The sequence below is a fragment of the Lissotriton vulgaris genome, chromosome 2_1, assembly GCF_964263255.1.
Source record: "Lissotriton vulgaris chromosome 2_1, aLisVul1.2, whole genome shotgun sequence".
NCBI lineage: Eukaryota > Metazoa > Chordata > Amphibia > Caudata > Salamandridae > Lissotriton > Lissotriton vulgaris.
Genome location: NC_141687.1, coordinates 114,467,262 through 114,488,470, shown reverse-complemented (window position 1 = coordinate 114,488,470; position 21,209 = coordinate 114,467,262). Strand labels below are relative to the sequence as shown.

At 42.6% G+C, this 21,209-nt stretch overlaps 1 protein-coding gene across 1 annotated transcript in view; it reads left to right on the top strand.

Annotated features, from left to right (window-relative positions):
- Nucleotides 1–19,238, top strand: part of CCNB1IP1 (cyclin B1 interacting protein 1) — a 136,653-nt gene extending 117,415 nt beyond the window's left edge. The window contains exon 3 of the mRNA XM_086958478.1: nucleotides 18,307–19,238. Coding sequence (XP_086814604.1) covers nucleotides 18,307–18,509 — 203 coding nt within the window. The 3' untranslated portion in view covers nucleotides 18,510–19,238. The remainder of the gene's footprint in view (nucleotides 1–18,306) is intronic.
- Nucleotides 19,239–21,209: the final 1,971 nt, after the last annotated feature.

Below are 21,209 nucleotides of genomic sequence, written 5' to 3'. Positions count from 1 at the left end.
AGGTGCAGGACTTCTTCCTCGATGCCCGGTAGTGCCAGCTTGAATACTTCAGGCGGGCATGGATCCACCAATGAACCGTATTTGACTCGGTCCGTAATCATGACTAATTCCTGCTTTACAATTAAAGGGAACTCGGCTAACGGAATGAGATCCAGCGGAACAGTGTAGTCAGGTGGGCTAGGACAATCGAGGGATATAGTTGCAGCGATTTCTCCCAGAATATCGGAGATCTTACTCACAAAGAAGTCCTGGAACCTCTGGCAATCCTGCTGGGTGAACTCAGTGCTTTGCTCTTTGTTTGTCCTGAGCTCTGACAAAACCCGAAAGATTTCCTTCTGTGGATTCCTAGCTGCAACTATTCTTTCCTCAAAGAAGACCGCCTTCCTGGTTTGGATGGCTAATTTGTAGGTCGCCAGGGAAGACAAATAGACTTCCTTGGTAGTAGCGTCATACTCCTTCCGCCATGCACGTTCTTTCCTCCTCACCCCACGTTTCATGTCACGTAGGCAGTCATTATACCAAGGGGCCCCAGCTCCCCTATCCACCTTCTTCACCCTACGAAGGGGTGCCACCAACTCAATGGCTCTCCCCAATTTGTGGTGGAGATGACCACAAAGGGCATCAACGTTGGCGTCCTGCTCCTTTATCGGCGGAGACTGTTCTAGGAAAGACATCATTCTCTCTCCGTCAAGGTTTCTCCATTTCCGGGCCATTTTCCAACCTTCCCCCGACTTGGGCGAATGGCCGTTCAGAAGAATTTTACATCTTATTAAAGAATGATCAGACCAGACGCATGGCAGAATCTCTGTAACGCCCTGGACTGGCATAGTGGTCCAGATTAAGTCAAGCGTATGTCCCTTCTCATGTGTCGGTCCATTCACCTGCTGAGTAAAGTCCAGGGAGGAAATTGCCTCCTCAATTTGTAGTGCTTGACCTTCTTTAGGGGATTTCTCCCAATGATAATTGAAGTCTCCGACGACAATCATTTTATCGTATCTAGACCGCAAATCCTGAAGCAGTCTGGTAAACAGCACAGGGAAATCCGGCAAAGCCCCAGGCGGGCGGTATACCACCAAGAACACCACGCACGCCGCCCCCTGTCTGAGTTTTACTCCCAAAATCTCTGCGCCCCCCAAGGTTTCTGATAGGAATCTTTCGGCGCGGAGACGTGCCTGATAGAGAAGAGCTACTCCCCCTCCTCTTTTGGCTCCCTCCCTATTGAAGTGGAGTGCCAGATAATTGTCTGGTAAGGCCGCCACTAAATCCGGCACTGAACAATCCTCCAGCCACGTTTCAGTGAGTGCAAGGGCATCCAGCTCCCCGTCTTCCAATAATGAGAAGACCTCCAACTTATGTCCCTGCAGAGAACGCGTATTCAAGAGACCAAAATTTAAAGCATGAGCATTGGCGTGGCGCAACCGCGCTATGGTGCTCTTCGGCGAAATCAGCAAGCCCTCCCGAGCCAACAGATGTATACAACCCTGATCAGGTTGAGACTTACCCCAGTTAAGCTCCATTAATTCACCTCTGGAGTAAGACAGGATTGGACCAGGGGTTCTGGCCCCGGGCCCCGGATGGTCACTGATGGGCAAAGATGGGCTCGCCTCTGGCGCGCCCGCTGCGCGTTACCGCTGCGCGTCATCGAGGGACGTTTAAGTAGCACCCAATCGTGCTATGGCTTTGCAAGAGCAAGAGCTATACCGCCAACAAAGATGGCGTCCCTTTCCGGCACTTCCCCTCCCAAGATGGCGCCTAACCCCCAGACCATCTGTCTGCAGCACTGCAGGGTCCTGCACTGGAGCCTGCACAATGTACACCTCCATGCGTGGAGATTGATGGCTTTTGATCTCCATCTCAAAGTAGTGAGTGCTATTATGACAGCTAGGCATCCCTCCACCAAAACAATCAATGTGGGATGCTGGGAGAGGTTTGTTGTCTAGTGTTTCCCCTTGAAATATCCAGCCTTTACAGAAACAGTTGTCTGACCTTCTTCGATTTTGTTCATCCTTATACTAGCAATAATTTGCTGCTGCAACAATGAAGGTTATTTGTTTGCTCTTTCAGCATTCTTACTTTTGCCCGATCACCATCTTTATTTAAGTCACCTGTTGTAATACATTTCTTCAGAGGGATGGCCCATAGGTCCCTGCTCACACCAGTTGTAAGAGTTCATTGGACCTTAATTTAGTCTTCATATGTGCACTCCATTTGAGTCAATGCACATCTGCTCTCTCAGACTGCTCACCTTGAAGACAGCATTCCTCATAGCAATAATGTCAGGTCATCATGTGATGAATTGCAAGCTTTCCCTGTCCAGCAACTAAAAACCACTTATTTTCTGGACAAGCTAGTGCTATGTACAAAAGCGTAATTCCTCCCAATGTTTGTCACTCCTTTCCACATAGGCCAATCTATCACCATGCTAGCTTTCTTTGCCCTGCCTCATTCATGCAAGGAAAAAGAGAGGCTCCATTGACTAGAGTCAAGGAGTCCCCTAAGCTTTTACATCGATCACACAAAAGAACATCAGGTCTACAATCAGGTTTTAGAGGGCTACTCTGGCGAGAAGAAGCTAATAGCTGTGCTGAAGCAGACCATCTTCCTGTGGATTGTCCTGTGCATTAAAATCTATTACGGATTGGCCAAGAAACATGCTCCAGAAAGCCTAAGGACTCCAGAGCATAAGCTGCTACCATTGTGTTGATGCGCAGTGTCTGTGTCTTGGCCTACTGCCAGGCTGCTACATGGGCATAATTTCACACATTCTCGAAGCACTTCTGCATGAATAGCCAGGTCTGGCTGAAGGAGCACATTGTCCGCTCTCTCTTGCGGGATTTCCTGACCTGAGTCATTTCACAGACCCACCACCTGGTGAGGTACTGCTTTGGTATCTATTCACATGATGAGCAATTTGTAATTAGAAGTATTTGTCAGCAGAAAAAGGTGTTCTTTCTAGTGGATATTCTATCTAACCGCAGATTCCTCACTTACCCACACTTCTCCATATCCTATGGAATGGACCCATCTGGTCGAAATTAATTAGATACCGATCTAGAGATCTGCACACAGACCTGATCTGATTTTTAAGGCCTCTGCGTCAGATGGTGTTGGTAGATAACAGATCAGCGCAGAGGTGGGAACTATAAAGGCCCTGATATCACTTCCTGAGTCAGATAGAGTCGATGCAGAGCCACACAATGCCACCTACCGACGCCCAAGTGAGTTTCTGAGAACATTTTCCTTTTCCAGTCTGGCGTCTGGGGGTATTCACAAGGTGACAAATCTGTAGATGGATTATCCACCAGAAGAGAGTTACTGAAGGTAAGTAACTTTTTTGCCTGATTTTGATATTGGCCAGACAATCTCCTTTTCAATCTTTTTCACAACCCAGCCTCACTTGCTGAAAGACTCTCCACATAGCAAGGACCACAAATAACTGTCAAACAAAACTGTACCTTGGTTAGTTATGGCCCTATTACAACTAGCTTCTCCATTACTAAACAATCTATTATTAGATTGATTGTGTTGTGCATTACTTTAATTTATCACACATTTCCACGAAATCCAAGAGCTCATTCTAGAACAGCAAATGCTGCCACAATAGCTCTGTAATATATTAGTACTATTTCTGATATGTGAAAAGCAGCTACATGGTCATCCACTTACATCTTTAAGTGATATATGCCTCTTCTCTGGCATTTTTGGGGCAAAAAATCAGTTGCTGAACTAGAGTGCCCCTGCTGTTCCATAAAAAAATAACTGAGTTCATCTTCTAGTACAAGACGTTGTGGGACACAAAGTGCACAGTTTGTTGTTTTGTGTTTGCAGCTTTACAGTGCTGTCACCGATCTGGCTTAATATTACACATAACCATTTTTTTAAATGAAAATCAAAGTAATTTTGGTAATCATTTTATTGCCATATAATTGTCCACAATTAGCGTGGCTCGCAGAGGGCGGGGGTGACACTCATAAAGAAATAGCTGAATTTTTTTTTACTTTTTGTCTTAAATCTGGGGGGGGGGGGTTGGATGAGCAATACCTGTCTTACGTTTAACTCTGATAAAACTGAGATTCTTTTCTTTCTAACTGAATGCTGGCCTGACTCGTGTAACTGGTGGTCATCGGAGTTGGGGAGCCTGCCTCCCCGTAGCTTGACTGCTAGGAACCTGAGTATTAAATTTGATTCGGATATCTCCTTTGAACCTCACATCAAAGTAATATCTGCTAGCTCATTTGCAACTCTTAAATCCTTAAAGGAGGATGTTGCATCTAGTGCCGGAGGATACTCACTAGATTATTGTTCACTCTTTGGTGACTTCGAAATTGGACTATGCAAACAGCCTATATTTGGGCCTTCCGGCGTATTTGATTCAGCCCCTTCAGATAATTCAAAACACTGCAGCTCATCTAATATTAAAAATTACAGCACGTCTATCTGTGTCACCCTACCAGCAACAACTTCATTGTATTAATTTCAAGGCTTTTACCTTTGCCTACAGAGCTCTTGACCATAAAGGTCCAATCTACCCAAGGAAGAGACTTCAGGCCTATTCTCAAACTAGATCCCTGACATCTAAAAGTTTAAAACTGCTTCACATTCCCCTGTTTTTTAAAGCTAGGAGAAGTGGAAAATGTTTTGTTTACCTTACGGCCAGGCTCTGTAATTCCCTCCTGCTAGATCTTCGGGTAGATCCAATTGAATTTATCTTTAGAAAAACTTTGAAGATGTTTCTTTTTTAATGTGTCTTGTAATCTATCCTTAGCTATGTATCAGTCACTTTCTGCTAGCGCCCGGATACTTCTTCGGAAGCTCTATAAATAAGTTTGTATTGTATTGTTAAACATCTTTATTCGGTAAAAATTGCTCACCATAAAAGAGTACATTATACACAATAAAAATACATTTCCCCCGCTAGAACAATGATAAAATATAACAATATAATTAATATGGACCTTAGCCAAAACATCCTCAACAGTTCATTGTGTTATAATAGGAGAACCATCAATTACATGCAGTCAATCGATTGGTAGCCTAGAGTGCAGCTTCAGTATCCTTGAGCGCGTCAGCCATGCACTGCTCAAATATTTTTCCACCCCGCATATCATGGCAGTGGATGATGAGTCCGTAGAGAGTACACGTAAGGCCAGTCTGTGACACCTCAGCCCCAACTCCCTACATACAGGTTTCAGCCAGATCTTCCGTGCCACTTTGTAAGCGGGGCAGGCAAAAAGTAAGTGGGCCACAGACTCCTTAGGGGCTGCACAACCAGGGCACGAACGCGAAGGGCCACCAGAGTTAGACCACCTCGCGGTGAATTCATGCACCGGGAGGGTCCCGTACCTTAGTTTTAAATATAACGCTCTGTCTAGAGGCTTGGTTATAAGATCAAAAAGGGGTTCCAGATTTCTAGCCCGTTTGAACTCTAAGAACCGTTCAGTGAGTGAACCCCCAGCCCCACCGCGTATTGCCTCGCCCTGCACCCAATCCCAGTATAACTTCTTAATCACTAGTTTGGGCGGCGGCATTTGGGTCTCCCACACATCTCTCAATCCCAATTGGAGAACCAGGTGCCTCACATTGTTCAGCCATCCAATCTTGTTGCCAGTATCAAGCAATATTAGGTCATCCAACCCTTCAGCATATTTGGCAAGCTCCTTGGTCCTTCTTAGGCGGACCCAGAAGAGCAATGGTCGCAGCCTCACTAGGTCCTTTAGGGCTCGTCTGCCCAAATCTAGCCGCAAGGGGATCAACGGGGAAGAGGCGGGGAGAGCCACCACCTCCCTCAGAAACTTATTTTCCGCTAAGGATAGTTCCAAAACGTTTTCGAACCCCCAAAGCTCAGAGTCATATAATGCCTGCTGGAGTATCTGGCCCTCATAAATAGCCATGACCGATGACACAGGTTTACTTGTTGACTCTCGATACTCCCTCAAGGTTACCCCAGTTACTCTTTGTGACCAAGTAACATTTTAGCCAAGTGGTCCTTCCAATTCATTCGACTATTTATCCGCACCCCTAAATAGTCGAATGAATCGACCATCTCCAGGGGTGCCCCATTGAGCGAGAAATTGTTTTTAAATCTTTTGGAGGGTGAGAAAGTATTGTATATGCCAAGAGAGGGCTGCTTTGATCTGAGCTGTATTGGAGACACTGGGTGAAAAGCACTAGGCAGCACTGCTGCAGTGACCTCAAATGGTAGATGGGGGTGCCAATGAACAGATTTTGGGCCAGGAATGGGAGTAGTTGAAAAATTCTACACCGCCAGTGGAGTTCTCTGAGTTTTGCCCACTAGTTCTGGCGCCTGGCAGAGTTTTTCCGTGCACGTGGCTCACCAAAGTTAAGTTGACGAGCAAGTATTTCCATCCCATTAGCCCAATTTTCAAGCAATAGAACACCTTCTGGTGAGATCTCTCATTGCGGGTGTCACAGCAGGTTGCTACAGTTCGCATTGAGAAAGCTGCTGCTCAAGTAGAAAATCTATTGAAGCAGCAGAAAGATGCAGAGCGCCACGTGGTGCAATTCATGGTGATTTACTGAGTTTTTAGGTAATTCCGCAGAATTCCGTGAAGTGAAACTCTGCGAGTTCCACCCAGGACAACAGGACATGTGACTTTCAAAATCTGACAAAGTCATAGATAGTCACTGAGATGCCACAGAGTATGGCGTAACCTCATTGGAGTTCTATTCAGAAACCGGAGGAACCTAGCAGCATTCCCCCCTCTGCCCCCCCCTGCAAGGAGGAAGAGTATTGTGTCTGCTGAGTGGAAGCAGCGCCGCTCACTCAAACAGACCGGCACTGCTGCTCAACAAACAGACTGTGCTACTGGATGCTGCTGCATCCCTAGTGAGAGGGCCGACTACACTGTACTGGATCTAAAGTCGAGAGTGTCCAAGGAGAGGGCACTCGCTGCATCACTGAATACTACCATACTGCCGGAGCGGGTAAAACAGGAACTGGAGCTATAGAGACTTGCTGCTAATGGTGCTGCGGCTCAATAGACACTTATGACTTATTTTTAAAGTGCCAAAGGGGGAACTCCTGAGTAATGCCTAATAGTTTGCATACCCTGGATGCAGCCACCAGTAAATGGGAAATAACAACAAACATGTTTCATGAAGGAGGGTGGGACGGGGATTTGCCGAATTACTACGAGATCCCCAACGTCAACGGATTATGTTATTGCTATTGCTATTGCTGTTATTGCTTTGTATGTCTTGAGTTAGAAATAAAACTACACCTTTTTTCTATAAAAGCGAGTATTGGACTGGACATGGATTTATTGCTTGTACTGTTTGCACTTTGAGTTAGAAGCCGTGCTCACAGATCTGTATCTACACCCCATGCCCTAGGGAACCTTGTCTACTCGACCACAGCTACCACTGAGAGTCAAGTGCAGAAGGGGTACTTGGTACAGTTGCTCAGGATCCATAGTAGGTAGGGCAAAGGGACTTCAGGATCAAAAGGCCTCAGCCACCACTTTTGGGCCCAGTAGGCCCTGCATGCCCTGTTGTCATCTGAAAGGGATTCTAACAACTCCACTTTATGCCACTCCACTCTATTGCACTCAAGTCCACACTATGCCACTCTACTCCACTCACTTTTCTCACTTCATGACACTCCACTCTACAAGACTCCACTTGAGGGAACTCGATGGCACTCTATTCTACTCCACACTACAACACTCTATTCCATTTCAGTCTATGACACTGCACTATATTCCACTCTACATTACTCCACTCCACACCACTCTGACATGTAGTTCCTACTAATCTGTAGGATCTGTGCCTTATTTGGACCACATAAACTAGGGGCTTGTTGCCAAGACTTAGTCCGGACACCCCTGCAGGTATATTGCCTATAGACCAGCTAGCTCACAGTGTCACCGTAAGCTCCCCATACCTACCAAGGAGCGAATGGAAACAGTACAGAATCTTTCGATCAGTCACTCATGCTTTCTTATTCTCAGAAAAGTATACAGAGAGTACATGGTGGGAAGTTTTCAATATATTTTTTGAACCAACGTTATTCTTGTATAGAATACATGTGCTGAAGTGATTAATAGACAGAAGCAGATAAAAGTGATTACGAACACCAAAAACATGAATAGTAGATATAGTTCTACCATTGTGCTAAAACAATGTATATATGCTGGCATATAAAACAAGGCAGTAATTGGAAGTACTTCTACTATGAGTACCCTACTGTAAGTATACCTGGAGTGTGTGTAGGTGTAGAGCCAAGAATCCCCCCAAGGGACAAACTGACCCCATTACCTGATGGGATAGAGGGAGGGACCCCTTCTTGGTCATGAGCCAGACACTCCTCAAGAGACGTCTAACTGCTGCGTGGTGATTTCTCAGCATGAAAGGACCTCAGTATCAGCAAAAGCGCCTCCTCTGCCAATCTATCGGAATGCTCGCCTTTTATAACAAAAAGCAGCCTTGGGATGTACGTATAGATTAGTGATGTTATGGATATGTGGATAGCCCTGCCACCCCTTGGATGAAAATAGTGATGACATTTGTACCTAGTGCGAAACAAGACCTTGTACATGATGTTCAGGACATTGTGATAAGGTTGTACGAAGCTGATGTAACTAAAAATCCTCATACTCCTTCTCAGGGGTCTTACCAATAAGTAGTCCATTCAAAAGCAGCAGAGAAATCAACAGAGAATCTGAAATATGAAAAGACATCTTTATTACAATTAATTGTGAGGCTACGTCGCCCAGTCACACCTAAAGCAACTGAACGAGGCAGCCTGCTGAATGGTCTCCGCACAGACCTTTTATACCATTTATTATGCACTAGGCACACATTTTCTCTTTGAAGTACATTATTGTTGGTCACTCCCAGGACGTGCACACAAAGCACTGTATGATGACAAATCCACTTTCAAGATAAGTCCAGGCCATAAACAATGTCCACATAATGCGTACATTCTCTAGCTGACAAGGCCGGATAAACCCAAAACAGTAAGATCACAGCCCATGTCATAAATAGCTCGTGGAGGCAGGAACAGGAACAGATGGAAGTAAGATAAGCACGTTTGTGTGTAGTAAATCTTTACAATGTCCTGTGCTCTGATCTATAATCTTGATCAGCTAAAGGGCAGGAACTGGCTTGGCAAGGTTAGCCTCAAGGAACAGGGTCAGCTTTCGTCAGGTCATGCAGAAGTCAGCACAAACCCATGCTAAGGTTATGTCCTTAAATACTTGTTCTGCCATGGTGAGAGCCTACTGTAAGGGCAATGCACAAAATGGCTGCTATTCACAAGATGGAACCCGAGGGTTCAAAACAAAACCTTCAAATACACAGTGAATCCATTGGTGTAACATGACGAAAACACTCGCACTTGCTGAACTCACTGTTTACGGTCTGCTGTTACCAAATTCATAACAGAATCATGATATTTAAAACACAGGTTCAGAATTTTCAGTACCACAGACCATCCTTTTGCCCTTACATAGGCAATAACCTATACTCATGCTAATCTGAGTCCAGGTCTATATTCATCACTAACTGGTGTTGGTGTAAAAGCTTAACAAATGAATTATTGACAAACTCCTATCTTCCAGCAGACGACCTGTTCAAGCAGAGGGTGAAAAAAATGCGAGGAAACAGTAGGAGGAGGTATGGGCTGTGTCGTGGGTGCAAATGTCACTTGAAAAGTGAAGCAAACATAACTTATTAAAAACATCATCACACCACACAACATAAAAAATGCATATTATTAAAAATCGTTTTTTCGCCATCACAGTGCATATTCTGGTTTCAAAGTTCGTTGATCTGGCAGGTCTCTCCATCTTGGGAAACTCCATCCTCTAAATTGCTGCCCGTGGAGGGAGGTTGATTCTGCTAAGGAGTGCTTCTGTCAGTCCAGGGCAACTCCCTTAGACCAACCAGAATCGTCGACCTAAACGTCTTCGGCTGCACCCCAAAGACTTTGGACAGCCGCGACCCTAGCAGCAGAACCGGATGGCGGTTCGAAAATCAAAAATGAGCAAGTTTCTTGGATGAGAGAGCTGCACAATAAAAAGTAAAAAGAAAAGGTCGGGATCTCGCAAGAGTAGAAAATATCTTTCTCAGACGCCTACTGGCTCTCCCCCGTGGCCCACCCCTGATTCCCCTGAGACTGGACGTGGGTCTACCCCCTATCGCTGCTGAACTGGACTCTAAACCAGTAAGATTCTGGCACAGGCTCTGGTCCACCAGCGAGCTTGAACACTACAGGAGCGATCTCACCCATGTATTGGCTCTGAACCAACGAGACAGAATTCCCTGGCTGGCCTTTGTCAAGAAGGAATTGTATCGGCTAAACCTGTCTGAACTCTGGGAAGCCCCTGAAGCAGGCTGCCTAAGGTTATCCCGGAAACGACTTGTCCAAATATACAAGCAAAAAAGCCTCGATCTACTTATGACATCGACCAATAATGGCACCCTAACTGAACGGTTCCTGAAATCCAAAAATTCTTATGAGTTTGAGGATTATATGGACATTATTTTCCCAATCCTTGCTAGGAAGCTGTTTATACAGTGGAGGGTTGGTACTCTACCGATCAAAACTTTTACCTCCAAATGGTTTCAGAGCGATGATAAATCCTGTCCTGGCTGTAATTCTCACGATGAGGAAGAAACCCATCTTTTTTTCTTCTGTCCTGCATATTATAGACCCAGGAAGTACTGGTTGGTCCCTCTATGCAGGAGCTTGGGTTTCAGGAGCTACATAGATGAGCTACATAGATGCCTACAGAGTTTTAAAAACCAGTACCCTGCCTCATGTAATTTTTGCTGTGGCGAAATTTATCATGGCTATGTGGCTCATCAGGAAAAAATTGCTAATTGCACAAAACCCCCAAGTGTGAACTTGTTGTTATATTCATGGGCTGTGCTTATATCATTCATGTCTACTCTATTCCTGATTATGAAAGACTTTTTCCCTCATCGTCCCTAGATGACGTGTTATTTCTTTTAAATGAAAATGTGTTTTTATAAATGTAACTCTTTTTTTCCCTTTTTAAATGTTGTCAGCTTGTATATAACATGTATCTTTTATGGTCTTATAGACCGAAATAAAGAATTTTTGGATTGGATTGGAAAAAGAAAATTTCATTTATCCATAGTCATAGTTCTTGGCCTACAAATCCGCTTCCATTGTTTTCTTCCGCGTTGAGCCTCTTCAATTCAGGCTTTTTCATGAGCAAAAGTACTGTTTAGTTGGAGTGCCCTCCTGGCAAACACCCACAGCTCACTTGAAAGTCTCAATGTCTCAAAACAATGCACCAGTGTCTCTTCTTTGTGGCAGACACTACAAATGATGTGCTCTTCATTGATCAAGGGCACAAAGCATCTTGTGCAGATCCACGCACTACTGAGAAACAACCTTTCAGGATCAGCAGCACTTTCAGACTCCAACACTCATTATTTAGTGTCAGAGGACGCTCAAGCTGCTCTCCCATGGACGCCAGAATGTAGTGCCTTTCCGTCAGAGCAAAGGGAAAAGAGGTGTGTGTATGGCCAAAACTCGGGCCAAGAGCTCAAGGGACTGTACACTGACAGAGGTTTCCAGCACATAACAGGTACAAAGCTCAAACACACAGAAGCTCTCATTCTGTGGCAAACAAAGAACCAGCTCCTTTTTTCTCTGCAACGCCTTCCAATGAAGCAAATGCCTTGCTTGGGAGGTACCATTGATGTCACGCTGATGATTGCTGTCCAGCCTCGCGACTTCCTGGTTGCAGAAATTGTAGAGCCAAGAAATCTGCCATTCATCTGCAGTGGTCACTGATGGGGAGTGGGCTTAGTCTTGATCACAGGTCTGCAGGGAATCACTCTTCCTTTGACTCTGGAAGATCCAGCAGAACCTAGTGATATTGGAAATGTAACACAATTGTTAGTTTCCCTCAAATGAAGCACAAAAACAGTTCATGGGTTTTAACAAGGGGACTGCAAGCAGGTGGCCTGAAATCCGCAAGGGAGTGGCAATACGCCATAGGAATCTAAATGGATGTCCTCACACAGTGGCATTGTCTAATGGGGTAAATAAATATTTTCCTCAATTATTGAGCCTAGGTGTTCCTAAATTCCTTATCTTAGAACATCTCAAATAGAGAAATGACATAATACAGATTATCAAGGACATGAAGAAAAGTCCCTTTTGAACAAATGTGCATCAGGTGCACTATGCAATACAAAGGCTAATGATCAAATGTGCAGACAAAGGACAAGCACTAGAAAGTCCTGGTATTTGCATGATTAGAACACATCTGATCCCACCAAAAATTAAAGCAGCAGGAACAAAAGAGAACTGAAAATTTAGAATAGACATTGAAAATTCGTCATGTTCAAAAGGGTAAACTTAAGATATCTCCTATTGAGATGGAAAACTTGTCTTACTATAATATTGGGTCAGTTAACCAGCCTATCATTACCCCGACAGTCAGTCTGAAAAAAATATTGAAGTAGGCCTAAGGAAAATTCATGAAGACCAGTCTGGTCATACAAAAGGAAATTATACATAACATGGGGGGTCCCTGATACATCACTGCTGTCTGGAAGTGTGCACATAAACAATACACCCATAATAAATGGGCTGAATGGTGAAAGGAATATGGAGAAGGGGATATGGAACTTGGACACAACTAAAATCCCCAATAACTAAGCATGATGCGACATTGGTCAGGGGAGAAGCAACAAAAGAAAAATCTATAGGAAGAACACGAGTTTGCTCGGGTGCCTCAGGCATGTGACACAGCACCAAGAGTACGGGGGATACACAAAAGACCAAAGTTACACAAATTTTAACTCTACCGCTGGCAACTACACCATATACGGTAATCCTAACTAATTTTCCTGTTCTCTCTTCCGGGAGAGAAAAAAATGAAACCTGGTTTCCTTTCAAGGGACAAAGCCATATGCTATTTGGGAAACAAAACATGATTAAATAATGCAATATAGAAATTAGGTCACCTTGAGTCACAGATCTATAATTCCATCCTTAGGTCCAATCAAGGATACATAACAATTTAGGGCTGCCTATTCCTTTAAGGGAATGTGCAGTAAGTGACTAACATCAGGTGATACACTTTGAACCTGTATATCTTTTTAGTTTTCTTCAATATCATTATAGCCAAATTTATGCATGCACTGGTAAAAGTGCTGCCTGTCTTCCTCACAGTATGCAAACCATATCTTTGAAATTTATCATTATACCGAATTCATCCAACTGTTGTGCAACGATACGTATCGTCATACGGATCCCTTCACAACACAGGGGAACTTGTAATAGTAACAACATAAAACAAAACATACACAAAATAAAAAATGCACATGTCAAGCCATCAGATATACTCGCTGTATATCAAGCACAAAAAGGCAGCACAGACAAAACAACAGCATGTGTATAAGCGATGACACACAGCACCATGGCATATGTACTTCATGCACTGTAAACCTGCGGCCAAAAAAAAACAATATTTGGGCCTGTACCCTCCTTTTGACAGTAGAACACAACGCAGTTGGAGTCTACTGTCAAATATAACTGTACTGTCTCTCTTCTAACATACAGGACCAACTAAATATTTCAGGATAGGGCCAAATACACAAACGAAAACATGAACATTTTTTTCAAAGAAATTACGCCAAAACACATCTCCTTTCAATTAACCAAACTCACGTGTCTTGTCTGCCTTAGAACAATCCATGAATAATCTGGTGGCAGAAGCAGAAAAATACACAACACAAAAAAACGTTTTAACATACACAAAAATAAAGTTTCATTACTTAACTGTTACTCTCTTGTCAGTTCACCTCGCAACATCAAGCCACCTTATTTTTACAGTTCTAAAAGAAATCGTCATACTGACACTCCATATTAATTTGGTACCTATAATGTGCACTGAAAAATAATACCTAATGAGCAAATTATTTTTTACTTAGGCCTGTAGCCTGTAGCCTTCAAAATTTTGGAAAAGGGCTGCATCTTATTTTTTTATCTAAGACTCGATGCAACACTTCAGTTTCTGTAAAATAAACGCAGCTAGCAAACATTATTTTCCTTAGCGTGGAGACACAAATGTATCAGTTCTGCCGAGCATTTAACACGATGTTTGGAACCTTCAGAGAAACCCCTATTTATTTTCCCTTTTAAATTAAGTTCTTTCATTTTATTGATGTTCTCACGGAGAAACCAAAAACCTCACCTTTAGAGGCCCGTTCAACAAGGTCATTCTGCATTCCTCAGAGGCAAAGTCCTAATTAAAGGGTCACAAATGTCAATATGACGGCATTCTCCATTGTTTACAGGGAAACTAAAAGATAACATCTCAGCAGCACTCGAGCCAGCCTCTGCAATTCTCCCGGCCCCCGGCCTCTGCCACATTGAAGCTGTCAAAGCCAGAAGGCTCTAACCTACAATAATTCACTCTATTTTGAAAAAGAATTTCTTTTTTTTTTAGGCGCCAAAATTATCTATATTCCCAGATCATTAAACTACATTCACTGTCAATGTTTCTCAAAACCTAAAGACACATAGACCAATTTTTTAGAGTGAATGCTTGTTGCAATCCTATGGTACACACTTCATCAGTCTTAAATAAACAAACTTTCCGTAGGCCTAGCTGAAGCTAGAACCTTCAACCCTGATATTAAAACAAGCATTTGTACTGGCACATTAACCCACTGAATCATAAGAAGGCACAACCTGCAAATATATATTAAAACCTAAATGTATGCATTTGCTTAAGCCTGAGGCACTTTAAAAAGTACTCTGAATGAAAGCAAAATGCAGTTTAAACAGTGCTTTTACTCAAAATCGACTTTCATATTTTGGGCATTAAAAAATGAATATCCTACAATTTTCTTGCATAATATGCATTACTAGAATGTCTATTACATAACCCATGAGTCAGGCATTTGAAAATAATAACTTATACTTTATAAAAATGCTCTTGCTTGCGCCTATGCCAAGGGGAAATTATACACACGAATACTTGTCATTTTAGTGGTGCAACATAACTTAAATCAAATTTTAATGCGAGGAATTCATAGTATGAGTGTTAAGCTTTATAAATTTAAAAAACGATTTTTGTAGCACTTATTTGTAATAATTATTTTTCTCTTCTAAAAAAAAACAATTATTCCTTTTTGTGATTGTTCTACATGTAAGAGTCCGCTGCATCCCTTGCCTATCATTTAGATGCATTAACTCACAAACCTAAGCCCATATGCCTAACTTAAAACGCGTCACAATCCTGTGTCACATTTTTGCGCCACATTTATTTAAAAGGACTGTTATGCAAAATTCCACCCGTGTTTAACTGGAAAAGTGCTGGCTGAATGAACATTCCAATGAAATATACTGCAGCTGAAAGGTTTGCCTGTGAACATCTAATACAGTGCATCTAAGGAAAAATGCTGTAAATTTGTTTATTTTTGCAAAAATAGGTAATTTCGTTTTTGTTTGGGGCCTTATTTATATCTTATTGAATGTGACCCACACACACACATTGAGCTCATTTCAGACATAAACAGAAAGTGTTGAAACATTCAGGACACACAATACAGCGCTTTCATAAATTGCGCGAGCACTATGTACATACCGAAGTTACACTAATGAGAAAAACCATATAAACATTTAAACACACATTTAAACCCACAAATCAACACTCAGGACGAAAACAGGACAGTTCAGACCGTACGTAAACCAAACCATTTGTAAACAGTAGTGTAAGTCATATTTACAAGAAACACCCCTCAATAGTGTTCCAAAAGACTGCAGAAACAGCCCAACAGACCACCGAATGTGCAGGAAACCAAAAATACACTCAATTCACTAGCTTTAGCTGGCAGAACACCAAAAATCGTTCTGCATATCTCCATTCATAAAAGTGCACAGAGCAAAGGATCCTTGTTATGTATTATGTCATATTTGAATTCCCTGGGGATACAAAATCACCAAGGAAGAAATATGTTTGTAAATCTAACCTATTTAGACATTCCCTTTAGGGGAAACCGGCTAATCCAAACGTATACAAAGTTGGCCAACACAAACCTTCAAATTTGCTAAGATCAGGCATCTTATAGCTCACTAATCTAGCTTCAAACTTCAAGGGGCTATCTCTATCGATACACTTGTAAATATATAAGACCCTCGGTTATTGAAAATTGCAATCTTCAAATAGTACTAAGGAATCAACAGACTAAGCAAAGAACCACAGAACAAAGGACTGGGAACGACCCACTTATACTTCAACTAAAGCAGATGGAGAAAAAAATCCCTCCATTACCTGCCTACACAAATTGCAATTCGCATATACAAACCTATACAAACCTTGTCCAAATTCTAACTGCCAAGTTCTAACTGCACTAACAGTCTCTTTCTTAAAAAACTTACGCAAAAAAAAGGTTGCTCAGTCAGGAGTCAGGAGGAGTGACATCTTTTGTTTAAGTCAGAAAAATCAAAAATATACCGGGCCGCAAAGACAAACAATCCCCCAGAACCTCTGTGCACAGAGTACCTCTTTTAGTAGATTTCTGTCTTGCCTTCCCCAGTAGATTTCTGTCCTCTGACAAGATTACTCCTCCAGATAGTCACTTCTTGATGAGGCCCATCGTTGGTCGCGCCATCTGATGTTCCTGTAAAAACCCTCATACTCCTTCTCAGGGGTCTTACCAATAAGTAGTCCATTCAAAAGCAGCAATGAAATCAACAGAGAATCTGAAATATGAAAAGACATCTTTATTACAATTAATTGTGAGGCTACGTCGCCCAGTCACACCTAAAGCAACTGAACGAGGCAGCCTGCTGAATGGTCTCCGCACAGACCTTTTATACCATTTATTATGCCCTAGGCACACATTTTCTCTTTGAAGTACATTATTGTTGGTCACTCCCAGGACGTGCACACAAAGCACTGTATAATGACAAACCCACTTTCAAGATAAGTCCAGGCCATAAACAATGTCCACATAATGCGTACATTCTCTAGCTGACAAGGCCGGATAAACCCAAAACAGTAAGATCACAGCCCATGTCATAAATAGCTCGTGGAGGCAGGAACAGGAACAGATGGAAGTAAGATAAGCACGTTTGTGTGTAGTAAATCTTTACAATGTCCTGTGCTCTGATCTATAAACTTGATCAGCTATAGGGCAGGACCTGGCTTGGCAAGGTTAGCCTCAAGCAACAGGGTCAGCTTTCGTCAGGTCATGCAGAAGTTAGCACAAACCCATGCTAAGGTTATGTCCTTAAATACTTGTTCTGCCATGGTGAGAGCCTACTGTAAGGGCAATGCACAAAATGGCTGCTATTCACAAGATGGAACCCGAGGGTTCAAAACAAAACCTTCAAATACACAGTGAATCCATTGGTGTAGCATGACGAAAACACTTGCACTTGCAGAACTCACTGTTTACGGTCTGCTGTTACCATATTCATAACAGAATCATGATATTTAAAACACAGGTTCAGAATTTTCAGTACCGCAAAGCTAGATGTATAAACAAATTTCGCATCAGGGAAACTAACCCAACATTGTCTTGCACGCAAATATGTGCAAATGGTCATAGCTAAAAATGTTATTTGTGAGGACAATGTAATAAATAAGCTGCTTTGCTACATGGGCCTCTACTCCAATCTGACACTCTACGCCACTCCAATCTACCCAACTTCACTGCACTCCACCCCACTGCACGACACTCCACTACCCTCCATGCCACTCCACTCCACTCTCCTCTACACAATTGACTGTTAGCCTTGCTGAATAGCTGCCACGCTGGTGTACAACATGGCTAAAACACATTGACAAAGCTGATTGCTCTCGCATAGGTTAGAGCTATTGGCTTTGCCAATGTTTGTTTTGATTTTAGGGCAGTGCTAATAGTCTTGTCTCCTTTATCTGCTGGGTAATAACGGCTGTCAATTGCCCCCCATCATTAAGTGCCCTCACCTACAGCTCAGGCTCACAATTGCTGGGAGATAATTTTCTATTACTAGGTTAGCCCTTCAAAATGGGACATACATGCCCTTCGGTCACAGTTTGCATGTCCTAGTATTTATCAAGCCTTTTACACCTGTACATTTTGGCTACGATGAACTGTCAAAGTGAATTGGGGGCTGTAGTTTTCTATGGTACTGAGTAATTGCCGGTTGAGGTAACTCTGCTCCACGTATAAATTTGAACACTGAGCCAATAGGGGTTGGTGGAGGGGTCAGAAGTTTCAGATCCTAATATGGGCTAAATAGTTTTAACAGAAGGGTCAACTAATGGCTGATATGCTGTGTCTTTTCCCTTTCTCCTCTAGGTAATGCCGTGAAGTTTCCATCCGAGACACTGCCAATAAGATCTGGCGAAGGAGATTTCCGATCTATGCCATTCTTCTCCTCTTCCTCCCCTACAATAGAGCCTGCTAACAGTTTTTTCACATTTAATTCGCCGAGGAATGAACTTGAGCAGCAGCAGCAGCACCCTGCAGCGTCTCGAGCCTTCAAAGTGATGAGACTGTGACTCCTCCCCTGCTGGATGATACAATTAGAGCACATGTATCATGCCTGGTCTGGCACTGCAGTGCTGAATTGTTGAGCTCACATGCCAATGCTCCTAAGCTCAACCCATGAAAGTTCCTTAGGAGCTGTCTCTCATTCTGCAATCCATTCCTTGTAGTGAGCCATACACCTTAGATCCCTGTTACCGGTTTCAATTTGCTTACCACGCAAACTATGGTGATGACAGTTCATTTTATGGGAAGCACTTCTTCCCTTAAAGCCTTTTTTTTTTAAATATCTGGCACAATTAGGTGAAACGTTTGTGTCCTAGCCATCCAGTGCGCTTGAGTTAGTAGTAAGGTTGTTTTTGGATGCACACTTTTAAATATGCAGATATAATTTTGAAAATCTCTATTTGAAATGTTCAATAAACAACTAAAATGTTACACATGGCTATGTGATTGCACTTTGTAACTATAATTCTTCTGCTTTAGATGTTATAAGATGTTTGAATTTGCCAATCACTAGAACCGCGTTTTGGACAAAGTTGTTTATAATCCTCAGCCTCTATCTAGTGTTGATGACCAGGCCGCTACCTCTATCTGAAACAATGGGCTTTATCTCATTTCCTACGTGTAAAACATATAGATTATCCTTATGGTTTTGCGAGTAAGTTATATCACCTTTCTTAATTATGACCCGAAATATTAAAGATGAACTCAATAAAAACGTCAAAAATGTACAATCACAATGCTTTTTATGTGACCCTGTTTTATAAGGAACATAATACATCAAACCATTGATATACCGCATTTCCGCAGACAAAACAGATAGCTCTCAGATAGCTCTCAGATACAACTAACTGTGAGTAATGTGATAGTGGTCCAACAAGGTGGTAAACTACCTTATTAGAATAAGAGGCACTAGCATTACATTTTGATAATTTCTTTATTCCTTTACATTTTCCTTTGATTTTAAATGTCTTTCATGACAGTACCTCATACCCTATAGCTTCACTTTACAAACTGCGCAAAAAGACAATGACATTCTAAAGGATTTAAAAAGTTACTAAAAGGATGTTTTGCGGAATTGGGAGTGTGAAACCCTTAACAATAAGTGAATTACATATAGCAAAGCAGATCACTGGAAAAATATTAATATCGTGCAATTTTAAGAATTTGCCTTAAAATACCTGTAACTGCTGCAGCCATTTTCTAGTGTTGACAGTGAATTCAAGTTGTGGTTCTCTATGATGTGTGAATACTTGCTTCCATGCCTTCCCATCGAGGCAAAGAAAAACCTCCCTTTTATATATTAAGTTACCCATATGTAGGCATTATAGCCCATAAGATAGAGTGCATGGTGTTTAAAATTTTGAGATGTAGAAATGTAAAGTTATGTATGTCCTTACAGTGATTAGCCCCCAAAGCTGTTTTCACTGTAGCAAGGTTGGTTGCTCCATAGGGGAAATATGGAAAGCAAAATTAAATGTAACAGTGCTATTGTTGGTTAGGAAGCAGCTTGGTACATCATATACAGACTGTATTTAATGTTTATTAAAAGTCAAATTCACTGGTGAAGTCAACATTTTTTTATAAATATTAAGGGAAAAGGCATTTTGGAAATTACATTCTTCCTGTTTAAAGCTCTTGGAAGCTAATTTCCCTCCAACTGTCACCCATCTAGTGAATGACCTTTGAATAAAACTGCTCCCAGAGCAGAGACAATGGCTAAGGTATCAATGATGTTTTGTTCTCTTGGCAACAAGCCCAGTTGGGCTGTAGCTAGGAACATAATTAATAGGGGTCTTTCCTATTGCACACAGATGCATCTCACACCTGGAAAGCCCCCTCTTTGTCCTCAGAGCTGGGGAGGCACCAAACCCATTGGAGGGAGACCTGCTCCCAGAACTGGTTTAAAGTGACCAAGTGGGAGGGAACTGCACATTATAATCACCATACCTTGGATGGGTACACAGGCTTTGCACAAGGGGAGAAGGGTTTCTTCATCTTGGAAAGTGAGGGGACTGTGAGGTTATTTGCAGTGGGGTAGACAGGAACTGCTGCAAAAGTCGGTAGGGTTACCCCTGGGAACTTTTACCCTAATGGTTAGGGACGGGCCAGGAATTACCCCCACCCGCGGGCTAGTGCTAGGCATTACTGGGCACCTTCATCAGAACTAGACCTGTAGTAGAACTGCACCTGTGTTTGAGAACAGTGAGAAGACCGAAGGCCTGTACGTGCTCCCACTTTTAACCAGGGCAAAGCAGTGGTCTCCACTGGTCAGTTAGCTAACCTCTTGTTCAAGGTACAGGGCCACAGCATAAGTTGCAAGAGGCCTTTTTCCTGAAGACCCCATCTGACCAGTGTCAACTGGTCCTGACCTGCACCCTACAGGTACTGCAGAAGTGAGTGAGTCTGGACTCCCAAATTCTGTTTCTGAGGTCCTGGGACTTTTGGCTGTGTCAAAGTGTACTCCTTCTACCACCCTTGAAAAAACAGAGGACTGGAATAAACCTGCCAAGCCGATCCTGCAAAGGTGTGCTTCTGCTAGGCTGAAGAAATAGGTTTCTCCCGTTTAAAGGACCTAGCAGAGCAGATATCGGCTTTGGATGCAGCCGTCAGTCTTGACAGGCTGGAGGATTCCTAGCTCCAAAATATAGAAATCTTGACCAGAGGAAGGTGCAGAATGCATCCAGTTAGTGAGGGTGCAAAATTACTTT